Source organism: Otolemur garnettii, unplaced genomic scaffold (assembly GCF_000181295.1).
Source record: "Otolemur garnettii isolate 467f Iridium unplaced genomic scaffold, OtoGar3 scaffold00020, whole genome shotgun sequence".
Classification (NCBI taxonomy): Eukaryota; Metazoa; Chordata; class Mammalia; order Primates; family Galagidae; genus Otolemur; species Otolemur garnettii.
The window spans coordinates 19,590,589-19,617,420 of NW_003852415.1; the positions used below are offsets into that span (position 1 = coordinate 19,590,589).

Consider the following 26,832-nt stretch of genomic DNA (forward strand, 5'->3'; position numbering starts at 1 on the left):
GACCAGGAAAGAGAAATTAAATAAGAGCTAATTGCTTGTAGCAAACTCTACTTCACGTTTAACGTTTTTCCTAAAACAATTAATAAATAGTTAAATATTGCATTAAGTTGGAAACATCCACCAAAATCAGCAACGAGGCAAATTCAATTGTATTCTGGCAAACTCATCCTTTATCATGATCTCAAATCATAAGTGATAAATCCATTCATTTCTTAAATTCTGGCTGAGCCCCTCTGAGATGCCAGGCACTAAGGTAGTGCTGAGAATGAGGCATCTCAGGTCTGTGCTCTTAAAGATCTCATAGCAGGTTGACAAATAGGCTTGTAGGTCATTGGCAATCTACTGTGATGACTGCAACAATTGAAATGTGAAAAGTCTTGTGGGTGTGCAAAGCTGGAGTGGGTGTTGTTATCAGCACAGAGCGTATGTGTGGATGAAGTGGGAGTGAGGAAGATGAAATGCTGAGGGTCCTTGGAGGGGAATAAACAGGTAGAATATCCACTCTGCGGTTAATTGTTTTTCTGTTTTCTTTCTAAATTTATGGTATAGTGATGGAAATCATGATAATCCATGATTGGGTGGTTACAGTAACCATTGAGAAGTTCCAAAGAATAAAAATAGGATGACTTCAGAATGAATCTGACAATGCCAAAATCTTTTATTTCTTCCTTGATTGAATGGATCATTTCAGTGCCACTTAACTATCTGGGAAAAGTAAGCATCTGTGCATTAGTATCAGTACTGTGATTCAGATAGGACTGAACTATCATGATGAGCAAGGCTGATATATCCCGGGTAGACTCTCATGAAAGTAAACACTAATGAATTTAAGCCAAGTTAATAAAATTATAAATTACTTACTACTGTTCGAGTACTTTTAAAAATAATTGTGTTTTCATTTTTTATTAGTTTATTTGTGCTGATGCTGGAACGAAACTAGCTGAGTCAACAATCCTGAGCAAGCAGATGATAGCCTCTGTACCTGGAGTAAGTTCTGACCAAATTGTCTACGTTATTATATTTTGTAGAATATAAAGACTGAAGAGTGGTAAGAGTGTAGGCTTTAGACTCACACGAGGGTTTGAAACCTGCCATTTGCTAGCTGTGTGGTTTTATGAAAGTATTTTAACCTATCACTATGATTTGTCATCCATAGAATGGGGTATATAGGATTTAATGTATAAGGTAAGGATAGAGTGAGATAATACAGGGAAAGCATGTTAGCGTGGTGCCAGATATATAGTGAGCACAGAGTAAATATTATCTATTAAAAATAATATTGACAAACATTACCTTTTGTTGGATATTTTAGTTATTTTCAATATTATGCAAATCTAATATATGTAATGGACATCTTTGTGCTTTAACTTCTGTCTATATTTTAGACTTTATTTATAATATATTTCTGGGAGTAGAATTATTAGACTATGTTTTTTATGAGCATTCTTGATAGTGTAATGTAAGATGCTGTGAGATAAAATCCCAGTTCTCAGTGATATAACACAAAAGTTAATTATTTGCTCATGTGCAATTTAAATGGGTATCCTGTTTGGTAGTGGAAGTGGAACTTTCACATGCATGCTCCATCATGTGCAGTCCTCTGCAATCAGCTGGTAGTTGGAGAAAGAGAAGAGAATATGACACACAAGGTTTTCATGAGCCAAGTCTAGAATTCCATACTTCCATCTACTCATATTCCATTGGCTAGAGCCCAGTCACATGACCATATCTAACTGCAAGGGACCATGGGAAATGTGGTCTAGTCCTGGACTAGGGAAAAAGACAAATGAGCAGGGGGGATTAGCTAGGTGGTCTCTGCTGCATACGCACTGTGTCTTTATTATTTAATTTTTAAAAACTCAGTATTTGCTACTGAAGTATATTTTTTAGCTAAAAAATAACATCCTTAATTTATAAAAGGGTTAGTGAAATCAGTAAGTAAAAGGTGAACATGCCAACAAAAAAAAGGAACATTTGTAGGAATCATATTAAACTTTTTATTGATTCTCTTTTATTTATTCTCTAAGCAAACAATGAATTATAAATTAATATGAAATATAAAAATTGGCTATTAAATAATATTTTTATTAAAAATCATTTTATTGATGTATGAATGACATACAGAAAGCTGTATATCATTAATGTATGTGATGAATTTGGAGATGAGTATATTACCATAAAACCATCACCATAATTTATGCCATGAGTATATCTACCATCTCCAAAGGTTCCTCCTATCCTCTGTGTTTATTGGTCATTGTAGTTCACAATTAGAACATTTTACATAGAATCTACCCTCCTAGCAAATTTTTCAAGTATGTCATGTAGTATTGCTAACATATTGCTAACTTCAGGCACTCTGCTGCACAGTTCTCTAGGACTTACTCATTTTTTGCGTAATTGAAACTTTTGTACCCTTTGGCCAATGCCTCTTATTTCTCCCTCCCCCAGCAGATTTTTCTAGGTGATTAAACTTATTGATGGTAAAGTGAAACAAGCGTTCTTATAAGCTACTGATGGGCTAGGCATGGTGGCTTATACTTGTAACCCCAGAACTACAGAAGGCAGGGGCCTTCCATATTTGAGACCTTCCAATTTGAGACCACCCTGGGCAATAGTAAGACAAAAATATTGGCTGGACATGGTGGCATGTGCCTATAGTCCTAGCTACTTGAGAGGCTGAGCCGGAGGATCACTTGAGCCAGGAGTTGGAGGCTGTGGTGAGCTATGATGATGCCACCATACTCTAGCTGGATATCAGACTGAGACCCTGTCTTCAAAAAAAAAAAAAAAAAAAAAAAAAAAAAACTATGAGTGGTAGTAAAGCCAGCGATTACCAAGTGCAGCCAACTGCATTTGCTATAGTGCAGTTTCACAATCTTCTTTTAGGCATATATTCAGGAAAATAAATGTATATTTGTTAAAGCATCATTTAAAATAGCATAAGTATGGAAACAGATGTCCACCAACATTGGGATGCATCCATAAGGTAGACTATTACGTGGCTACCAAATCAAGTTTTCTTTTTTTTTTTTTTTTTTTTTGAGACAGTCTTACTTTGTCACCCTCAGTAGAGTGCCTTGGAATCACAGTTCACAGCAACTTCAAACTCTGGGGCTCAAGTGATTCTCTTGCCTCAGCCTCCCGAGTAGCTGGGACTACAGGTGCCCACCACAACACCTGGCTATTTTTAAAGACAAGGTCTCGCTATGGCTCAGGCTGGTCTCAAACCCATGAGTTCAGGCAATCCATTCCCCCCCTTGGCCTCCCAAGAGCTAGGATTACAGGCATGAGCCACCACTCCTGGCATCCCAAATCAAGGTTTCAAAGAATATTTAACATATTGAAAAATGCCCATGATGGATTTAATTAAAAAGCAGATTAGAAAAAAGTTATCTCAATCTTATAAAAATTATATGTTCGCGTGTATGTTGCATGCATTAAAAAAAAAAAAAACTTGAGGGAAAATATTAACAGTGGTCTTCCACTTCCTCCCAGAGGTGGAAGACAGGAATTAGGATTATGATAATTTTAATTTTTCTTTTTAGTAATTTGTATTTTCTACATTGAACATGTGTTACTTTTATGACTGCACAATTGTAGCTTTAAAATCAGATATGGGACTGAGCATGGTGGCTCACGGGTATAATCCTAGCACTCCAGGAGTCCAAGACAGTGGATTGCTTGAGCTCAGGAGTTCTAGACCTGCCTGAGTAAGAGCGAGACCCCATCGCTACTAAAAATAGAAAAACTAGCTGGGTATTGTGGCAGGTGCCTGGAGAGCAGCGGTTCTCAACCTGTGGGTCATGACCCATAGGAACTGTAATAAAGGGCCACGGCATTAGGAAAGTTGAGAACCACTGCTGTAGAGGAAGGCTGAGGCAAGAGGATAGCTTGAACCCAGAGGTTTTAGGTTGCAGTGAGCTATGACCATGCCAGTACACTCTATCTACCTGGGGCAACAGAGAGAGACTCTGTTACAAAAAAAAAAAAAAAATTAGATATAATTTTTCCGAGGAAGAGTTGGATATGATTTGCTTTACTTCATGTGTTTGAAGTTGGAATAAGATTTCAACTCCTTTATCATTTGCTTTCATATTGAAATAAATATATGCCGTCTAAAACAAATAGGGTTTGACTCCTTAAAAAAAACAACAACATGCATCTGAGGTTACACTTATGCTTTGCCAAATAAAAAGAAAAACAGAAAGAAAGGAAGAGGATTGGAAAGTTGGAAATTACATATTTTGTTCCATAAGTATAGATGGCTCACTAAGCTTCTGATCAAGAAGGGGATTTTAAGGCTCTTATTTGATGTATTTTCTGTCTCTAGGACAGAAGTAACAAGGTAATAGTAAATTCTTTGCTCTGATTTTTTGAGATTCAAACTTAAAAGACAAATATTGAATAATGCTCCCAGTAATTATTTTCGGTGACATTTGCCTAGTTGAAATGATATGAGATACTGCCTATGAAAGCCGCAGATCCCTTTCAAGAAATTTACGAACAGAGTCTCTGCTCCTATTTGCATGACGTGTGAAAGGTCAGAGAAAATGGAATAAATCGGGGGGAAGGGGGAGAAATCTTCTCTTGCACTGAAGGATTAATATTTCAAAAGCAGGAACACAATAACCTTTTATAATTCCTTCACTTGATTTAAATTAAAAGAAGAAAACCTTAGAACGTACGAAATGCTTGGGAAACACTCTGACAGAATGCCAGTGACCTTATTTTACTGTTTGTTATCCTGTCAGAAGAACTGACAAGCGTAACATTCTAGAAGAGAGAGAAGGTGATATAGTTCAGTGCTGTGCAGATTTACATGAATATGGGAAAATGAGAGCCACTGGGTGAGCTAGTTAAGTATGTAATGTTCCAGATTGTCCTAAAGAAAGCCAAGAATGGCCTTTTGCATAGTATTCATGCGGCTTCAAAGACTGCCTGCTTTTGATGCACATTCCGTCCAGCCTGATGTGGGGGTTCTCTCATACAGCTTTGATGTAGCAGCCTGTTCATTTTCCTTAGCTCTGCTTATAATCCTAAATTTGCTGCATTGCCCCGAGAGAGCAGGTTCAGGCCACTTGATAACCCAAAACACAAGCTTGCTTGCTTTTCCTTCAGATCTCCCCAGACACACTTGTCGTATGTAGGGAAGACGACCGTTTCATTTCTTTCTTTTATTTACGCCTAGCAAGAACGTGACAGTGATACATGGATGTATTTAATAGTGTACCTGCTATGTAGCAGAAGTTAATTTGCATGTGACTTGACTTGAATGAGAACTTTTTACTCTTTCAACAAACACAATCTCTGTTTCTATACTTCTTTGATAGAAAAAGATTCAAGACTCCAGTGGTAGAATTTGGTGGCATATATTTTATGTGTATCTAAGACCTCCCTAGAGTGATAAATGCGCTATTGTAGTTTTGGGGCAATTCCTGTCATAGAGGCTCATACTAATAGCATTATATTGGCTGAATCTTTGAATATAAACCAGTTTAAAAACAAGCAAACAAAAGTCAGTTCAGTTATCCAGTGGGTAGAAGCATTTCACCCTGTTTCTATCAGGTTTTGTCCACTCGGTGGGCAGACGACCACAGTGCTGAGAGTAATGGAGTGAGTCAGAGAAATTCAGAGAACGAAACAACTCATTAGTAAGCAGCATGAAGCCAGAGCGAGACAATCATTGCAGACAGAGTCAAGATGAAGCTGTGACCCAGCTGTGTCCTTTGGTTTCAGTGTGGGACTGCGGCAATGGAGTGTGTACGGCAATACATCAGCGAAGTGCTGGATTTCATGGCCGACATGCACACGCTGACCAAACTGAAGGTAGGATGGCTTCCATCTGCTCTTCTGTTCGTTCTCAAAGCACCGCCGTTTTAGAGAAGGAAGCAGACCACGGGGGAATGTGGGTGGCAGTTGGGATACTACTGAATGAGCCCATATCTTGGGGAATCTAAAGAACCAGGATTTGCCTTTGAAAGGAGAGAAAGAAGAAAGGAAAGGACACTCCCGTGGCACCAGCTACATGCATAGTTTTCCTTTTGCCATTTGTTCAGTTCTCCAAATGCCCTTATTAAGAATCCACATTTTACAAATGTAGACACTAAGGGATAGTGCAGCACTTTGCTCCAGATCGCACTGCTACTAAGTGATAAAGTCAAGGTTGAACCTAAGACTGTCGTGACTCCAGGTCCTTCTCTTTTCACCTCACTACACACGTAGCAGAATTTCATTATCTACTTTACGCCTCGGTTTCCCCATTTGAAGAACAAGTTTTATCCCACTCACCTTGCCTATTACAAGGTTTGATATAAAATAATGTATGTGAAGAGACTTTCCTAAACTGTACCACATTGTGTAGACATAACCATTTATTTTTATCTGCCCTGGCGCTGTCTTCTTTAAGAAAATAATTAAAAGGGGATAGAAAAAAATTTAATTTGCTTATGGACGAAATTCCAGGGAAGTCGCTGAGTGTATTGATTGTTTTGCAGGATGGAATGAATTGCTGATGCAGGTTCATTCCCTTGCCGTTATTCAGCGAGGGAGCTAAAACATTAATAGTTTGAGAAATTTGAGCAAGGCCGTGGACAGAGGGTAGAAGAGAATCCAAACGTGGTCCAGGAGACCGCCAGATTGCAGTCTAGCACTAAATGATTCCTTCTCGATAAACAGAAACCTGGTGAGCCCAGAGGTTCATCAGTTGAGAATATGATGGTTTCATCCCTGAAATGTTTCCAGACTGTGCTCAGATGATCAAAGTGTTTTTAGGTGGAAAGTAGAATCAACATTTATACTAATCATGTCTTGCAGTATCTAAACCCAGCCATTTCTAAATGAGCTCCCCTTTTATTTGCTTATATGCTGGTAAATTGCCAAATCTGGTTGCCAACATACACTTAAATGACTTTAATGTATGAGAAGAGGAAACAATTGTTATCTAAACATTTTCGGCTTGTTTTGCAGGCACTGTCAAAAAGTAGTAAGAAGAATCCATGATGATCAAAAGATTGGGAACTCCAGACATAATCTAATCCTCCGATTTTACATATTAGGAAGTGGCAGGTGGCTTATCCAAGGCCATGTGACTAACTAGGACAGAACTCAGTCTAAAACCTAGGTCTGATTTCCTAGTTCTGTGCTCTTCTCACTAATCCTCCCTGAACAAAGAAATCTTTCTAAAACTACTTCCAAAAATATTTCCCTTCCAGTAATGTCCCTGGTACTATTGCAGGCAATGGGGAAGCTGTGATGAGCATAAACAGACGTAGTGGCTGCCCTCGTTTAATTTAGAGCGTGGTAGTGGAGGCCAAATTTAATGAACATTTCAAACAAACTAGAGAAAAAATATATCTCACGATTGCTCTAAAGAAGAGGTAGACAGCAGTATGAACCTAGCCAGGGAGGTCAGGGAAAGCTTTCTGTAGGAAGTGACAATTAAGCTGAAATCTGAATGATTAGACAGAGAGGCAAGAACAGTTATTTCAGACAGAGAAACAGTGGTGTAAGGGGCCACAGAGAGCCAGTGAGGCTGGTGCTGTGGGATGAAGGGGTAAGATACGGAGGTTGGCAGCAACTAGATAATTCTTGGCATTGTAGGCCATGCTAGGGACCACCCCACCCTGTAACCTAAGAACAATGGGAAGCCACTGAAGAAGTTTAAGCAGATTGTGTGCTTGGAATGGTGATAGGAGGGGTGGAAATGACAACCTGATTATTTTCTCCAGTAGCCTGGAAGGTTTCCTGGCGTCTTCCAAAGTTTCAAAGTGCCATTTGGTTTTGCAGAGCCACATGAAGACATGTTCCCAGCCTCTGCATGAAGATACGTTTGGTGGACACCTCAAAGTCGGGCTGGCTCAGATTGCAGCCATGGAAATCTCACGAGGCAACCACAGAGATAACAAAGCTGTGATCCGATACCTGCCCTGGCTCTATCATCCCCCTTCTGCAATGCAGCAAGGGTAAGACCCTTCTTATTCCAGAAATGAGGTTAAACGAGGCAGAAGACGTCCTTGAACTTCCTGGGGCTCAGCTAGACCTAATGAGTACATTGATGATGGATGAGAGTGGAATATGATTTGTTTTAGGAAGATGGAAATCAAGGCCCATCTTGATTTCTAAGGTTCTTGCTCCCCCAGAGCACTCTGTGACATGCCGCAGGTAAAACAAACTTGCCCTCCTGTGAAACCCTCAGTCATCCTGGTGGATGATGAAAACTTGGAGCTTAGAACTGTTTAACTGTTCGAATACATTGGTAGGTATATACTGAGCACTTACACCACCCGTCTTCAAGCAGCTTAGTTTGTAGCTGGAACACAAGCTGTAGCAGGGGTGAAATAGAAAAAGAGAGAAGTATGTGTGGGCTTGTTCACTTGGGAACTCAGGGCAGGCCTGAGCCCCACCCTTTGGCATAGTTGGCCTTCCTGGGTATGGAAAAGGTGGGGGACAGGAGACAATGACTGGGGAGCAGGAAAACCGGCAGCTATGCTATGTCTCCTTCTCCCTTCCTTCTCCTCGAATGGGGGATGTCAGAGAACATTCTAATGCCAGGTAAGGAAAGAGTTTAGAACAAAAAGCTAGTCAGAGAGGCAGCCAGGTTAGGGGAAGAATGCTGTTTAATCCTGTGTCACCAAAGGCTGCTCTTTGCTCAAGAAGCTAAGATCCAGGATTAGAGTAGGAAGCAAGGAAAACAGATACATCATTCGGTTGACACTCTATTGCCTTGGTGTTTTATTTTATGTCATTGTCTGCAAAACCACACTTTTAATCCCTTCCTTCAGTAAGCATTGGTCGTGTACCCAACGAAACAGAAAGCATAAAAGTCATCTTTATCACTTCCTTCTTCTCTAACAGACCTAAAGAATTCATCGAGTGTGTCTCCCACATCCGTCTGTTGTCATGGCTGCTTCTGGGATCCCTCACTCATAATGCAGTGTGTCCAAATGCCTCCTCTCCCTGCCTACCCATACCTCTAGACGCAGGTTCTCATATTGCAGACCATCTTATTGTTATCCTGATTGGATTTCCAGAGCAATCAAAGGTAAGTGATTTCTGCAAGATTAAGACCATATGCATCAAAATTGCTAATGGAAACCCTTATCGGCCAATTTTGTTTCTTCGGAGAAGAAAATGCATCTTATCACTTGCCCTCCTGTGGATGTTAGGAAAGCAACTTTGTGCTAATGCCTCATTTAAAGTTGTTTAAATTCCCAGACTATCTTTTTCTCCCCCTAAATTGTTTTTCAGCTTACTTTCATGAAGATAAATGATGGAGGCCAGGAAGAGTTGGCTTCCTAGGCATTTCTATCTCAAAATAATGAAAAGAAATAGAAGGCTAGTAATATAATCAAAATTCCGTGATCAGTTTTTAGGCCCAAAGACAAAACGGAGGAAAATTTATTCTCTATCTCATTTTTCCTGGGCTGTCTTTTTCACTCAAGTCTCTGGAGATACATAAAGATACAAAATGAAAATAAGAAGGCCAGTTGGGAACTCACTAAAGTATAGGCCGGACTCACCTACCCAGTGGAACTTTGTAAATTATAGAGACAAGATGATGTGCTTAAGGGAATAAAGTGAACCCAAGGCCGGCATCAGTCCTGAGCCTCTGCAAGGAAACTGACACCTTGATACTGATCAGCTCCAAGGAACCAAGGGCCCTTCCCAGAGCTTAGGCAAATACCGGGAGGTCACAGTGGGTTTGGGGACAGCTGCGATTTAGGCCAAGGCCAGGTGACTGTGTGGGCTGTGTGATAAAATAGAGCCTCTGTCTGAATGAACTGCATGATGTTTGTGAAAGGAATTGGGCAGTTACCACTGTTTCAACCCGGATCTGTGTTTGATTCCTAACTACAGTACTTGTAATTTTGTGAACTTGACAAAGTTATTTAAGTGCTCTGAGCTTTAGGTTTTCATCTGTAGAACAGATGAGGGAACAATTTGAGGATTGCGGAGGTGATCTATGAAAAGTCTTCAGCATGTCCTGGCCATATTGCTCACTCAATATGTGCCGCTACTAGGAGTACTGTCTCTGTGGCCATTGGTAAGGACGAGGCAGTGTGTCCATTTATCCCTGACTTAACACTTTGAAGAGGCTACAGTTATCTCCATTTTTATGGTACAAAATTATTCTCCCTAATATAGTTTAGGGATGGGGATGTCGTTTTCATTAAAGGGCGAGAGGGTGGGCAGATTTATTCTCCAAATTAAGGTGTCCTCTTTTCAAGAAGATGCTTTGTTCTCTGAGCACGCTCCCGCTGACTGAGTGCAGAGCGATTGTTTCAAGGTGATGAATCACGAGTTTGTGACTGTGAGATGACTCCTTCGTGCTTTGGCTGTGCTCCCTGGCGAGGCCAAAGCCATGTGGGGCGGGCTCTGTGGAGGGCCACAGCCCACAAGGGTGCAGTGACACTGTCTTCTTCCCTTTCAGACCTCTGTGCTGCATATGTGCTCTCTCTTCCATGCATTCGTCTTTGCTCAGCTCTGGACAGTGTATTGTGAGCAAAGTGCTGTAGCTACAAATGTCCAAAATCAGAACGAGTTCAGCTTCACGGCCATACTGACAGCATTAGAGTTTTGGAGTAGGGTGACACCCAGCATCCTTCAGCTAATGGCCCACAACAAAGTGGTGAGTTCGTGGAGAAGATTCCCCTCTGGGACGGAATCTCAAAGTGTCTAGACCACTCCTAGTCCTCATGCCACCTGTTCTTACAGATCTCAGTTGTAAGAGTGTCAGTGGATCAGAGATTTGTTAAGTTATAAACTGGACGTTCTACTTGCAGAAGAGTTTTCATTAACAACGAAGAGATCTAGTGTATGTCATACTGGCTACAGTTAATCACAATGTATTAAATACTTGAAAATTGCTGAAAGTAGATTTTAAGTGTTCTCATTACACAAAAATGATATGAGGTAACACATATGTTAAATAGCTCAAATTGGCCATTCCACGTTGTATAAACATATCAAAACATTATGCTGTACCTCATACATATAATAAAAACCTCAAAAAAAAAAAACCCAAAAAAGCAAAACAATTTAGTAAAAACAATTTTTACTTTTTCTGCCTAAAGCCAGATGAATTTTATGTGAAATTTCTACCTTTAAGTGCTGTTTCCATGCTATAAAGTCAGAGCTTTAGGAATGAGATTCCCATTATCTTTGGATTCCAAAGCAATTTGGCAATAACTTTAGTCACTTAGCTCATTAGTTAAGGTAGTTTAAAAGCAGTCTGACCATAGCTATTCCTTCCACTCAGGGCTCACAGCCTGAAGAGTGCCTCACCTTTTTGATTGGCCCAAGCTCCCCAATCTTGAAATCCTGTCCCATTTTAATGTAGCTGGCTCACCAACAGAGGGGTTGATCCAAGCCTTATTGGAGGGTGTGTATCAGCCTGAGCCCCCTTCATTGAACAAGTTGGGATTATTCTTCACAGAGTCAAGATTAGAGGGAGTATGGAAGACATTTACAAGGAAGGTGGGGGTCTTAGAGGGGGTTCTCAGGTGGGAGAGCTGCAGTTAGGGTCTCCATTGTGGGGCCACCATCAGAGGTCTCGCCAAGCTCCTGTCCGTGAGCAGCAAGAGAGCTTGGAGAACACTGTAATATGATTCCACTATGCCCAGATACCCAGCACTGCACTGTCCGTGAAAGGCATTCAGGAAATGGTTTTCTAATTGATTGAATATTAGTCTAAGAAATATTCTCTTTTAGTTCTAATTGGAAAAGGGATTATACAGGGTGGCCACAGAGTTCGTGGGCAATTTTACACGCACTTTATGGCCTCCCTGTGTATTTCCTTTGGGGAAACACTTTCTTTTCTTTAGAGAAGCAGATGTTATAAGGCAATTTTATATGTAGAGAGATGTTTTAGTTCAATTGAAAGGAAACTTACATGAAAATTTTAGGGTTTGTAAATAGTGCTGACTGGCATGGAAATAATTGCATTTATAGGGTCACAGATTCCAGGACTAAAGAAAAATTTAGAGATCAAGGATCCTATTCTGTTATTTTACAGACAATTGTGGTACCATAAACTTAACGCAAGAGATTAAAATTCCTTCTCGCATCATTAGTTTTTTGATACCAGTAATACTTCTCAAAGTCACTCTTGATAGTCAGATATTACAAATGAATTTGGTACAAATGATGTTACCAGTGAATTTGCATTAATTTTATTCTGAAAATTGTGTTAAACCTGATGAGCCTGTCTGATGGCAACCCCCCTCCAGTGTTTAATATTCAGCCTCAGGAATTTCCCATGAGGGATATTATCTCTACTGGACTTTTAGAGTGTCATAGTGGGGCTAGTTTGTTCCACAGAAATAAAGCCTCAGAGGCAGATCTGTAATAATTTAAACAGCCACTGCCCCTGAAGAAACTGTGGACGGAGAAAAGAACCTAAGCCCAAGTAGTTCGATAGTTGAAAATGCAGGAACAGAAGCCATTTATCCTCTGGTGTGAGTCACAGTGCAGATTAGCGAGATCAATGGCTGAGTTCCTTCGGCAGCCCAGACTCGAGGGAGGAAGGCGTGACAGTTACAAAACCTCTAGAGCTTTCTAAAGTTCTTTCTCTGATTTGAAGTTTTAGAGGTGAATGAACACCACTCCCTATGGGTCACTATGCAGAAACACCTCATGGGTGCTGGACGTCAGTCTTGCGTGATGGCTGTTTTGCAGGATTTCCGTATCATTGACATTGGAGTTGACCTTCATGTTTGTTGTTTCAGATGGTAGAAATGGTGTGTCTCCATGTGATTAGTTTAATGGAGGCATTGCAAGAATGCAATTCAACCATTTTTGTCAAGGTAGGAAAATCTTATGATTTTTATCGACCATTTCTTACTGCTCAAAATAAATGTGGATTTATTTTGAATGTACTTTGTAAAGAGGAAAATAAACTGATTCAGCCTTAACATTCAGAGTTGGGGATGGAGGATTCAGGCTCCCATGACAACCTTTTACCAAATGGTTATTCTGTTAATTTTGCTCTTACTCTCCCACTGTGACCAACTCTACCTGGATTAAATATGTCAGACCGTGATAGAATGTAACTCAAGTAATTAAAATATTCCTGGGAACACTGTTGTGAAAATGACCCAATAGTATACAGAGTGTCCATAAAGTTATAGTGTGCAATTTAAAATCAATTGGTGGTACCTCACCTTGCAAAAGATACCCAGAAAAGCAAAGGAACATAGTCTGTTTGATTTAGTATCTGGCACTTTTCTCTAAGGTAAATTAATTTACTTCCAAATAATATTATTTAAAATCATTGTATAGCGTATAAAAGTCATTCAAGCATTTGTCATCTGCCCAGGGACATCAGCAAGAGAAAAGTATGATAAGACCCCCCTAAGGTGGCGGGTTCGAATCCAGCCCGGGCCTGCCAAACAGTAATGACGGCTGCAACCAAAAAAAAAAAAAAAAGAAAAAAATAGCTGGGCGTTGTGGCAGGCGCCTGCGGTCCCAGCTACTTGGGAGGCTGAGGCAGGAGACTTGCTAGAGCCCAGAAGTTGGAGGTTGTTGTGAGCTGTGATGCCACAGCACTCTACCCAGGGGGACAGCTTGAGGCTCTGTCTTGAAAAAAAGAAAGAAAAGACTAGAACAGAACTTGGCTTCTCACTCCCTTTATCTTTCTCCCCTTTTCCCACTTTCTTTCTTATCATCAGAGTTCTTTGCCTCTTTCCTCTTCTTGTACCCCTTCCTTCTTTATCTTTCATTGTATATTCTATCATCCTGACCATCGTCACCTGCCCTGCCACCACCAGAGTGTATCAGTTTGAAACCTTATAACCTAATATTTCACTCCTTCTTAACTCCACTCTTCCATAAAGGACATTTGTCATGTTAACTCATACTATGCCGAAGAAGAGCGACCATTTTCAGGGAAGACTTGGCTGTTACCGGAACAGGGCAAGCTCATTCTTTCAAATGAGACAGATAGATCATATTTAGCTTAATAGAGCAAAAGTTGACACTGTGAGAAGAATTTTGGACTGACAATTGGATGATCATACATGATTTTATTTTTTATAGCTTTATTGACAATTTACATATGGTAAACTATACATATTTAAAATGTAGAGTTTGATTAAGTCTTGACTTATACCCATGAAACCATCACCACAATCAAGATAAATGAATATATTCATTACTTCTAGAAGTGTTCTTGTATGTATTTATAATCCTTCTATTACACCTTTTCCTGTGTCCATCTCCCTGTCCCCAGGCAACTACTGCTTTCTGTCCCTATTAGTTTGCACTTTCCAGAATTTTCTACAACCGGATTTATACACTGTTTGTTTTTATTTGCCTTGTTTCACTCGTAATACTGATATTGGGAGTATGTTGTTGGATGTTATCAGTAGACCATTGCTTTTTGTTTCTGACTCATATTCTGTTGTATGAATATTACCACATTTTATTTATCCATTCATCAATTGATGGACATCTGGGGTGTTTCCCGTTTGGAGCTATTACAAATAAAACAACTATGAATATTCGTGAAGAACTCTTTGTATACATATATATTTTCATGTATGTTGATTGAATGAATACCTAGGAGTGGAGTGTCTGGGCTGTATATACCTATTTACCTTTTAAAAAAATTGGCTGACTATTTCCAAAGTGATTGTACACTGTTGCACCCACACTAGCAGAATGTGAGTGCTCTAGTTCTTCCATGTCCTTGTCAACACTTGATATAGTCAGTATTTAACATTAATTATTCTGAGTTGTATATGGGTATCTTGTTATGGTTTTAGTTTTTCTGTTTGCAAATGATGTTAAACATCTTTTCATGTGGTTATTTAACATCTTTTCATGTGGTTATGTATCTGGTTGGTGAAATGTCTGATAAAATTATTTGCCAATTTTTTTATTGGGTTGTGTATTTTTCCCTGATTGTTGGATTTTGAGATACAAGTCCTTTATCAGATATGTGACTTGCAAAAATTTTCTCTGTGGTTTGTCTTTTCATTGTTTTCAGGGAGTCTTGTGAAGGGAAAAAATTCTTAATTTTGATGAAGTACTGTTTACCAAAATTTTTCTTTACAGATCATATTTTTGATCTTGTATTTTTAAAATCTCTTTCCCTGAGCTGGGCATGGCAGCACATGACTGTAGTCCCAGCTACTCTTGGGAGGCTAAGGTGGGAGGATTGCTTGCATCTAGGAGTTCAAAATCAGCCTGGACATTATAGTAAGACGTTGTTTCTTAAACAAAAAAATCTGTGCCTAATCCAAGCTCATAGTTTGCTTTTTGCTTTATTTTAGGTGCTACCTATATTTTCTATGTTCATCTGGGTATTAGTTTATGTCCGTAATCCATTTTGAGTTAACTTTGTATATGGCATGAGGTATGGATATCCAGTTACTCCAGCATTGTTGTTAAAAATACTATCCTTTCTCCTTCAAATTACCTTTGCACTTTTATCAAAAATCAATTGGCCCTATATGTACAGTTCTATTTCTGAATTCTCATTCTGTTTTCATTGGTCTCTTTGCCTAGCTTTACACCACACTGTCTAGATTACTATAGCTTTATAATATGCCTTGAAATCAGGTCACGTTAGTCTCATTAATTCATTCATCTTTTTTGAAGATGCTTTATCTATTCTAAGTCTTTTGTATTTCTAGATAAATTTTAAAAATCAGATTGCCAATTTCTACAAAAAGGTTACTAAGAATTTTATTGAGATTGCATTGAATCTATAAATCATTGTAGGGAGAATTGAGATCTTAATGATACTGAATGTTCTGATTGATGAATATAATAGATCTTTCTATGTATTTACATCTCCTTTGAATTTTCTCAGCAATATTTTGTGGTTTTCCGTGTTTAAGCCCAGTGCAATTATGTGTTTATTCCTGAGAGTATCATATTTTCATGCTATTGTAAATGGTATGTTTTTTACATTTATATTTCTGATTGGTCATTAATAATATTTAGGAATACAACTGCTTTTTGTATTAATCTTTTACCCTGCAACTTATTTTATTTATTTTGAGACAGAGTCTCACTTTGTCACCCTCGGTAGAGTGCTGTGGCATCACAGTTCACAGCACCCTCAAATTATTGGGCTTAAGCCATTCTTTTGCCTCAGCCTCCCAAGTAGCTAGGACTACAGGCACCTGCCACAATGCCCAGCTATTCTTTTGTTGCTTTTGTCATTTCTGTTTAGCAGGCCTGGGCCAGGTTCGAACGCTCCTACCTTGGCGTATGTGGCTGGCACTCTAGCCACTGAGCTACGGGTGCCAAGCCCTACCCTGCTACTTACTAAACTTATTTATTCATTCTAAGTAGCTTTTTTGTTGACTTCATCTATATGGATAATCATGTCATGTGCAAATAAGGCCATTTTTATCTGCTCCTTTTCAATCTTTGTGCCTTTTGTTTCCTTTTCTTATTTCATTGTTCTGGATAGATCTTCCAGTACAAGTTAAACAGAAACGGTGAGAGCAGGAAACTGCTTTATTCCTGATCCTAGGAAGAAAGCATTCAGTCTTTCACCGTTAAATGTAAGGGTTAACTGTTAGTTTTCCACAGGTAACCTTTATCAGATTGAATAGGGCTCTCTTCTATTCCTAATTTGCTAGGAATTTTTGTCGGGAATAGATGTTGAATTTTCAAATGTTTATTCTGTACCCATTGAGGTAGTCATATGACTTTTCTTTTTTGACTTTTAATATGGTGAGTTCCATTAATTTTTGACCGTTAAACCAACCACTATTCCTGAGATAAATCATATTGGCCATGTATGATCCTTTTTCTATCTTGCTGAATTCAATTTGCTAACTATTTTTTTTTTTTTTTTTTGAGATGACGTCTTCCTCTGTTGTCCAGGCTGAATTGCAGTGGCATGATCATTGCTCACTGCAGCCTCAAACTCTTGGGCTTACATGATCCTCCTGCCTCAGCCTCCTCAGTAGCTGGGACACTACAAGTTCTTGCCACCATGCCAGACTAATTTTTTTTGTTGTTGGTTTCTACACAGGTTGGTCTCAAACTCCTGGCCTCAAGTAATCCTCCTGTGTTGACTTCCCAAAGAGCTAGGATTTACAGGCATGAGCCACCGTGCCAGATATACTTCTCTATGTATTACAAAACAGGGGTGACCAACCTCCAGCCTGTGGGCTGCATGCTAAATTGTGAGAACTTTCTTTTGCTTATCTGTGGTGTCAATATCACAAAAAGTGTGCACGAACTTTTTTTTTTCTAATCAGCTTTCATTAGTGTTGGTATATTTAATGTGTGGTTCAAGGCAGCGATTGTTCTTCTAATGTGTGCCAGAAAAAAAAACAAAAGGTTGGATACTCCTGTTATAAAGCCAACCATATAGCATTACTATTTTTGCTTTAAGTAGTCAATTATCTCTTAGATTTTAAATGTGTTATATTCATTTATATTTGCTAGTATTGCCATATTTCTATTTGCTATTTTCCTGCTCTTCATTCCATTCTAGATCTTGAAACTTCCATCTGTTATCTTTTCTTCTTTCTACCTAAAGGAGTTTAACATTTCCTGTGTTGGCTGGCGGGTGATTGTTCTAGCTTTTATGTTTCAGGAGGACCTTATTTTTCCTTCATTTTTGAAAGATAATTTCACTGGGTATTGAATTCTAGATCGACAATTTGGGTGGGGTTTTTTTTTTTTTTCTCTCTTCTTATTTTTTCCCCAGTAATGTGAAGACGTTGCTTCTCCCTTGTCTTTTCGCTTACATTGTTTCCAACAAGAAATCTCTGTCATCCTATCTTTTCCCATCTGTATCTAAGCTGTCTTTTTCTCTGGCTTCTTTGAAGGTTTTGTCTTTGCCATGTTGATAGCCAATTTGATGATGATATGCCCTGATACAGTTTTCATCCTATTTCTTGTGCTTGGATTTGGTGAGCTTCTTGGATCTTTGGATTTATAGTTTTCATTAGATTTGGAGAAGTATCATCCCTTGTTTCTTAGAACATATTTTTCAGTGCCTCTACTCAACATGCTCAATCTTTCTTTCACCTTGTTGATAATATTTAATATAGTTATAATAACTGCCTTAATGTCCTTGTTCTAATTAGTCCTAATTCTATTACCTGTATCCTTTTTTCCCTATTAATTGATTTTTTTCTCCTCATTTATAGGTCTTATTTTTCTGCCTCTTTGCATCTTGGTAGCTTTTTATTGGATTCTAGATATCATGAATCTGACTTTCTTGGGTGCTATTTTGGTGCTCATATCAATATTCTTGAGTTATATTTTGTAACATAGTTATACTACTTACAAATATTTTTGTCCTTTTGAAGTTAACCTTTAAGCTTTGTTTAGGGGATTGGAGCACCATTTTTCTAGGGTTAATATTACTACTACCACTATACCACCATCCTTAGGAATATTCTCTGGTATTCTATGAATTACAAGATCTTTTCACTCTGACGAGTAGGAATATAAATTATTCTTGATTCTATGTGATCACCGAGGACTTTCCTTCTAATATTTTAAACTTTTTCTTCTTCAATGTTGGATAGTTTTGTTTGGTTTTATTCTGTTTTACCTATGTGTAGTCAGTATTCAGCTGAAGACTCAAGGGAAACCCCATGCAGGTCTTTGGAGCTCTCTGTCTGCAGTTTTCTCCTGTCCAGGGAAAGTTCTACCTTGCAAACTCTAGCCACCTTGGCCTCCTTGGACTCCTAGCTACATCTCCTCAACTCAGGAAGACCGCTGGGTTCCATCTGGTGCCTCTTCCCTGTGCCACTGCCTGAAAACTCTCTCTAGGCAGTGAGCTAGAATAATCGTAGGGCTCATCAGTAATCTCTGTCCTGCACAACTGATGTGCAGTAGCTGAAAATCATTGCTGCATACAGTTTGTCTGGATTTTCCATTGTTCCTGGCAGGAGGGTAAATCTGATCTTTGTTATTCCATCTTGGCTAAAAAGAGAAAATTTCCCCCACTGATTTTAATTTTGACAGCTGGAACAGGCAGGGGTGAGATGAACATACTCCAACCGAACAGGAAGTTCCATTTATTCTGTAGCATAAACCAAGATGAGAGGAAGGCTATCCCTTTTATTTTGATGAAAAATAACCTATGTTTTAAAATGTCCTTCAGTTTTCTGGATATTGTTTCTAGAGCAGGGGAAAGAAACAAAAGCCCAACCAACTTTATTCTATTATAACATTACAGAGCCTGAAATAAATTACATCTAATTCTTACTGACAGCTTTGTAGGAGCCACTAGCTAAAGGGAACTAAAATGGATGTTATTAAATAAGTCAAATTAGCATTCCTGAAGTAGGATAACTGCTGGGTTATATAATGCTATCCATAATGATGAGCTTTAATCTGATGTCTCTGTCATGTGATTTGTAAATCACAAACCGGAAGGTCCTTGCAAGTATATTTTAGAATCATGTGGTCACATGTTACATCTATGGGGGAAATAACAATACTCCTTTTCGAACCAACTGTTCCCTTTGCTTACCTCACACACAGGCCCTTAGACCAGTGAAAAGTGTCTGTTCACCCAGGGTCAGTGTTCTCAATGCTCCCTTCCCAAATCCCTCAAAATTCTTAACAGGGAGTTAGTTCAGGTGTTTCCCACTTCCATATTAAATAGTTGAAGATTTACCAAGTTTGTAGACATTAGACCTCCCGGGCTTGCATTTTGCTGTGCAGGCATAGTTGTGGGAGACAGACTAGTTATTTTTTTCTCATTCAGAATGTCTAGATGAGCCAGTTCCAGTAAGAGTCACCTTACCAACACCGACTTTATAATCCCACAGCAGGAGGCATGGAGAAGGCGGCATTTTCCAATATTGTGAATTTTAGTTTTATTACATCCCTGTCTCTAAACATAATATTTATGGTAGAGACAGAGTGTTAGCTGGCTGTGACCTAAACACTATGCTGAGCAACGTTAGGAGTAAACATCAGTAGACAGCCAGTGAGCTAATTGTGCACATCAACAGAATGTTCAAAGTAAAACCACAGACAGATTTAGTGTTGGGAACAAAAACAGAGAGAGAAACAGAATTTATCACTTCACCAAGTTGCTTTTTAAGAGCTGGTCATGAATTCAGGGAGACCAGCAGCCTCTGGCTATGGCTAACTGTGAACCTGAGGCCAGGTAGATGCTGTCCTCATCCCAGAAGTCTCCTCTGGTTCTGGTCACTTCGCCCAGACTAGAAGCTGCAGCTTCTTCTCTGACCTTTCCCTCACCCAGAAGAGCAAACTCATCCTCAGACCCTCCCAGGTTGTCTGTCTATCCATCTCTAGCATCGGTCCTTGGTCTTACCTAGGCCACTGAGGCAGCCTTCCTACTGGACCCCTGCCTCCATTCTCTGCGGCCTTCCTCACCCTAACATGCAGACTGCTGCCATGGTGATCCTTCTGGAGCACAGTTCTGCTCACAGTGAATAGCACTCCCCCTTTGGAAATGGTAGTGAATTTGGAAGAAAATCCACATGCCCTACTCTGGCCTCAGGGTCATCTGTGTGCTGCTAACGCGAGGACCTGGCTTCTGCTTTTCTGCACTCGTTTTTCTTGAGCCTTTCCTAAGAACCGCCCACCTCAGCCTCACGTGACTCCTCCCACCCCTCAACTCTCTGCTCCCTCGCACCTCTGAGCCTTGCTCATATTTCTCTGTATCCACAATGCCCTGTATTAGTTTCCTGGGACTGCTCTAACAAAGTATTACTGTCTGGTGGCTTAAACAACAGAAATTTATTCTCCCAAAGTTCTGGAGGTCAGACGTCTACAGAGCTGGTTCCTTCTGAGGCTGTGAGGGCGAGTCTATTCCATCTTCCTCCCCCCTCCCCCCAGCTTCTAGGGGTTTGTTGGCAGTCTTTGGTGTTCTTTGGCATAAAGGTCTCTGCCTTCATTTTCACATGGTGTCCCCTGTGTGTATGCCTGTGTCCCAATCCCCTATCTTATAATAGGGTGTCCCAAAAGTCACCCATAAAGTCACCAGACATAGGGAAAATAGGAAATTATAGCTAAATGTGCCTTTATTTGCAAACTATTCATTACAAAATTTTATATTTATAAAATGTTCTCTTCGTGTTGACTACCTCTTTGTAAAATTTAGTAATTTGGAAATAAAGATACATTTAGCTACAATTTCCCATTTTCCCTATGTGTGGCCACTTTACAGGAGACTTTTGGGATACCTTGTATGTGAGGATGCCAGTTATGGATTAAGGGCCCACCTTGCTCCAGTATGTCCCCATCTCAACGAATTACATCTTCCACAACCCCATTTCTAAGTAAGGTTACATTCTGAGGCAGTGCAAGTAAGGATGACAGTATACATTTTGAGGGGACACAATTCAATCCATGCAACTCTACTTCTTCATTAGAGTAGAGAGTTGGAAGGAAAATGGAGTGAAACAACTTGATGTGCATTATTAGCATGTTAAAGACCTGAGAGGTACCGAAATAAAGAAATTAGCATTTCCAAGTATATTAGATTATACTGCCCCCACCTCCCACCATTTTAAGACCTCACCAGACTAGAATTCTGTGGAATAGACTTTGGGAATGGCCATACTCTGTCTCCAACTTCTGGATTTACAAGGCCATGAGTATTTGCCTCTATCCTAAAGGACTGAATGCAGCTGAGAGACCCAAGTAGAGTGAAGGGAGCTGTTTGTGCAGAACTTTGGGCCAGGGCACCATATGACCTCCAAGGAAGGGCCCCATCGGAGAGGCAGCAGAGGCCCACATCACCCCAGCAGGGACTTACACCCACATGCTACAAACACCTGGCTCTATCTTGCTGTATTTCACCTTCCGTGTCACGACCAGGCAACCTCAGGGGTGTCTTTTTCAATCACTGAAGTGCTCTGACCATTGCCCAGTGAAATTTCCCTAATGACTCTGGGCAAACAGAGTTGCATTGCCATTCCACTTGGAGACTCAGTTCTGAAGCTCCTGCAGAGGAAATTCTATTTCAAGAAAGTAAGGATTTAATTAAATAAATACACATTTAATTTCCCATGGTTGGTAGCTTTCAAGAGACAATCAGTCATTTACTCTAAAGTGTGTGTTTCAGGCACTCATGGGGTGCTTATTAACCTCTAAATGCCACCAGCTCAGCGGGGTTGGCCTCAGAAAGACATTTTGCTGATAGCAGGTAGCTCTGCAGGGGCCCACATGCTTGATGCGAAAGGGATTCAGTATGGCCTGTTTCCCTTGCAGTAGTCGAAGCTTTTGTGTGTGGGGTGGGGGGGTGGGGGGTGGAGACCAGTAATAACAAGGATTCTGTCTTTCTTCACACAGCTGATACCTATGTGGTTGCCAATGATTCAGTCAAATATCAAGGTAAGTCACCCCCTGGCTGATTGGAAGCTCATTTTCCTCCAGAGAAGATCATAATGTTCACGGGCATTGTTGATGGTCCCCTTATTATGGAGAAGGATGAAAACCACCTGCTTCTGGCCTTAGAGGGCTGATAATGCAGGAGGCCCTGTGGGCTGGGGAAGGGCCCTGCAGGCAGAGGGTGTAGGAGTCACCGTCCTGCTGCTCACAGTTGACAAGGATGCAGGTAGAGAGGGGAAACCCAGAATCTACAGCAGGTTAAGTCCACTGGTTAGAATGCAGGCCAAAAACTACCCTGTGTTTGGAGGAAACTCATGGGATCTGGTCCCAGGCATATCCAGTGGTACTTTCTGGCCACTGAGATTGATTTTCTGACACAGGAAGAATTCTATTAAGAATGAATAGCATCAAATGAATGACAGAATTGGGGTAGAAAAAACCTGATCTCTCATTTTACAGATGAGGAGATGTAGGGCCCATAGGAAGGGTGACTTGGGAAGGGCCCCACAGCCTGGAAGGAAAACACCCTGACCGAATGTACTTCCCAACCCAGGCCTCTCCTGAGGGGCACTTTGTCATTGCAGGGCAAACATACTCCATGACCAGCAAGCACTGTTCTTGGGGCTTGCCATCATGAGAGCAAAGCCAGCCACCCACCTATCCAAAACTGGTCCTGTCTACGGCACTGGGAATGTTGGAGAAGGGGTGGAGATGGAACTTTCTTGCTGGAGTTCTTGTCTGAGTTGGGGAGGGATGCTAGTGGAAGCAAGAGGTACCCAGACACTGTTGAGTGATTAACCGTAGGCTGTGGTCCTAATTACAGCATTAGTACTCTGTGGTCACTGCAGGGGCCGTGGCCACTGCTGAAAAACTGTCAGCATTGACTTTCCCCGCGAAGTGAGATGCTTGCACTCCCACCTTGAAGCATTCCACATTGTCTCTCCCACTCCTTCCCCAGCTTATCGTGATCTGTGGTGATTTTACATCGCCCAGAATGCTAAGAGGAGGCCGACAGAACTCAGCAAGAAGGTTGGGAATAGAGGAGAAGCTTTCAACCTGACTGCCTCACAATACTGGCATGAGAACAGAGCGATTATAGGAGTAATTGAAATGTAATAAGCAATAAGCACTCGTTACGTGCGGAGTTCTGTTCTGAGCACTCTGTTCATTCACTTGTCCTGACAAACCCCGCTGTGTAAGTGTAACTGTCATCAGAAAACCCAACACAGAATGAAAAGCCTTCTCAAAGTTGCCCACAGTGGAGTCAGGATTTGAGCCTAGGGAGGGTATAGAGCCCGGGCACTGTACCACCTGACTGGGCCCGTAGGGTGATGGCTTCTGGGGGCCAAGCTTACATGTCAGCCCAGATGCTGCAGTGACTCAGTTGCAGCCGGCTTAGGGCCAGGGTGACTCTAGAAACAGTGCAGACCCCCTGCCCTAAGGGGTTTTGAGAGTTTGCCTTTTTCAGTCCAGTCTTTGAGCCAAGCTAAGTCCTGCCTGCAGAGGCAAGCAGCCCAGGCCCACACTCCCGGGGTTACCCATGAAAACCAGGGAGAAAGAAAACTAAACCGCGTCGCTCTCTCTTAACAGCACTTATCCGCGGGACTCCAGCTTCGCCTCCAGGCTATTCAGAACAACGTCAACCACCACAGCCTAAGGACGCTGCCCGGCTCCGGCCAGAGCGCTGCTGGCCTGGCGGCCCTCCGCAAGTGGCTGCAGTGCACCCAGTTCAAAATGGCCCAGGTGGAAATCCAGTCCTCGGAAGCCGCCTCTCAATTTTATCCTCTATGAGTGGACTCCTCGGCGCTCAGTGTCAACACTCTGGTTTAGCAATAATGGGTTTAAAAACAAAACAATTTGATCCAAGCAGGTTGGGGAACATATTGGTACTGTACATTCTCTTTCTAGTTTAGTAAAAGACGTGCAAAGGCCAGAGAGGGCCAAAAATGAAGCTTTCTTGCTACACATATTTCTGATGACTCCTTGGGCTATCTGATTAAGTGTTTCCTTACATTATTTTTTAAAAACCAAATCATTTTTCTTTAACTAACTTCTATTTTTTTTAAGAAAAAAAAAATAGACTGGTGGGTACTCACAGAAAAGTTGTATAAGTCCCCCTGTTGCTATTTTTGATGATAGAGAATAAATAGGGTTTTTGAAACCTTTGTAGTGTTTTTTCTTAAAATCCACTCTTGGCAATGCAATAATAAAAAAACAAAAACAAAACCGTCACCATCAGCCAGTGACACCTGACTGAAGCTTTTTGTCATTCTCCTGGGAAAAGTGGCAGCTTGCAAGGAAACATTACAAAGTGCACTTAGAAACTAGGTGGTCAAACTGTGCCAATTGTTTTCTTTGTTTTATAGTATCATTTTCCAAAACTTGTCCAGTACGTTTGATTATTTTTAAAGCTAGTTTTTCAACTCATTAGTTCCAGGCTGTACTTTCTTGTAAGCTTTATGAGAACCACTTTAGTTTGTGAATAATAAATTTTATCCTTTTATTAATACTTGTATACAATTCAATTTAAAACCGTAGATTGCCTACTGGACCAGATGACTCCCACACTGGCACAGAGCACTGCACCTGGAGAGATGTTTCACAAAACGGAATTTTAATAGCGTACAAGCACCCAGATTTATCAGCACCTATACCTAGTATTTGACTGTGCATTCCAAATGAAATTTCTCTTCTTTATCCCTGTAATGCACTGACTAACAGAAGACTTAATACACACGTAAGCTGTATATTGACATGCTATTAAATGCATTTTTTATTATCTTTGTGAGCCTGGGGTTTTTTAAAATCAGTTTATAGAGCTAGAGTTTAGCCCCTGATAACCATTTCTTCTAAACTTTTATGACTTCTAACTTCCTCTAAATCTGCAAGTATAAAAAGGAAAGGGCTTCTTATAAGTTCATCTGATGAGAGGGATACATGACTTATTTGAAGTCCATTCTCTAAGAAGGACTGTGAGGTCATGAGACAATTCTTTTTTTTTAAATGTTTGTTTATTAAGAGGCTTCCCTTCTCTTCTGGGAGGTCTCCTCTCTTAGTGCTACTCAGGGGAAAACAAATCCTCAGATATTTAAGGGTTTCACATGAGCCCTAGAAAGAGTGGCAGATCTTCATTCTTTAGAAGACTGGCAGGGAACCAATCAGGCTCTATATTAAAAGTAGAGAAATGCTCATTCTTGGTGTCTTCCTAATGAACTCTTGTGAAAGGCCTTCCCCCATCAGAACTCTCCTCCGTCCCAGTCATGCTTGGCTATGCTTCCTTGAACATTTTGTCTCGTATTACAGTAAAGTTGTGCATATATTTATTTCTCTTGTGAACTGTGACAACTTTGAGGGTATGCACTATTTCTGTATCCCCAGGGTTTGGCACATAGCTCATGTTTAATTAATGTCTGTTGAATTGGATGGATTAAATTGAGCAGCAGGTCTTTCTTGAGCTACCCAATGGGCTCAATGAGGGCTAAATTATGACATTCTCTTTTTGTGCAGGAGTTCCTGGGGGAGGAGGTCTTGGCTGCTTCCCCAGGGTGGGGTTTTATGGACTTCCCCATCTGGGCTCAGAGCTGGTCTCAAGCCCACACAGCCAGGATCTTGGTGGCCCTATCCCACCAGCAGAGACGGTCCAAACTTCTACACAGTTCTTCTCCAGCCCCATCTTCTTTGCCTGGTTCTTTGAAGGAACTTCTGTTCAACTTCCTTTTGTATTTGCATCCCCTGCAAGGGCTGGAGACAAGCCCTCACCACAGTACTGAGACCCCACTTGATGCTTCACACTGTTAAACCTGTTTCTTTGTTCTGGGGTCTTGGTCCTACCCAGGCAAATCTCTCTTTGCTCTTGAGAACTGGGACCCATTTTCTTGCCACACAACCAGATGCTGTCCCCCTTGGCACCCAGCCACTTCAGTGGCTGATAGAGACCACAGGGCTTCCTCCCTGCCTAGACTGCACTCACAATTTCCAGTGTCATCATCTTCTTTTTTTGCCTTTGTCATCCCTCAAGCAAGTCAGGCTCAAGAAGTTAGAAGAAAAAAGTCAGGAGGAGAAGAGGCATATAGAAGTTTAGTAAGATTGGCCTTAATAGGTAGAGGGAAAAGCCATTCACCTAGGTCAGGAGTCAGCAAACTATAGCCCACAGGCCAAATTGGCCCCACTGCCTGTTTTTATAAAGTACTAGAAATAACCACACTTGCCATTTACATATTGTCTGTGGATGCTTTTGTACTGTAATGGTAGACAGAGGTGAAGAGACACAACAGACTATGTGGCCTGGAAAGCCTAAAATATTTACCATCTGGCCCTTTACAGGAGGAGTGTGCTGACCCCTGGCCTAGGTGAACACCAGTGAGAAGCACTGAGCTGCAGCCCTTCCATGGATGTATATTCCCTGCCACCTAGGGGGGCTGGGATTTCATTACTGGTGTTCTTGCATTGGTAAAATGGGGACAATGACACATCCTACCTCATAGGTTACTGAGATGCTAAAGGAATGCAAAATAAGAGTTTAGGCCAACACCT

At 40.7% G+C, this 26,832-nt stretch overlaps 1 protein-coding gene across 4 annotated transcripts in view; it reads left to right on the plus strand.

The window, feature by feature from the left end:
- UNC79 (unc-79 homolog, NALCN channel complex subunit) overlaps positions 1-25,078 on the plus strand; it is a 249,721-nt gene extending 224,643 nt beyond the window's left edge. For 2 of the 4 annotated variants that reach the window (XM_023511544.1, XM_003787004.2), the window contains 8 exons: positions 910-987; positions 5,740-5,829; positions 7,789-7,964; positions 8,857-9,043; positions 10,433-10,630; positions 12,729-12,806; positions 22,261-22,302; positions 23,890-25,078. In XM_023511544.1, coding sequence (XP_023367312.1) covers positions 910-987; positions 5,740-5,829; positions 7,789-7,964; positions 8,857-9,043; positions 10,433-10,630; positions 12,729-12,806; positions 22,261-22,302; positions 23,890-24,090 — 1,050 coding nt within the window. In that variant the 3' untranslated portion in view covers positions 24,091-25,078. The remainder of the gene's footprint in view (positions 1-909; positions 988-5,739; positions 5,830-7,788; positions 7,965-8,856; positions 9,044-10,432; positions 10,631-12,728; positions 12,807-22,260; positions 22,303-23,889) is intronic. The other 2 variants (XM_023511543.1, XM_012803423.1) reach the window with 2 other exon arrangements.
- Positions 25,079-26,832: the final 1,754 nt, after the last annotated feature.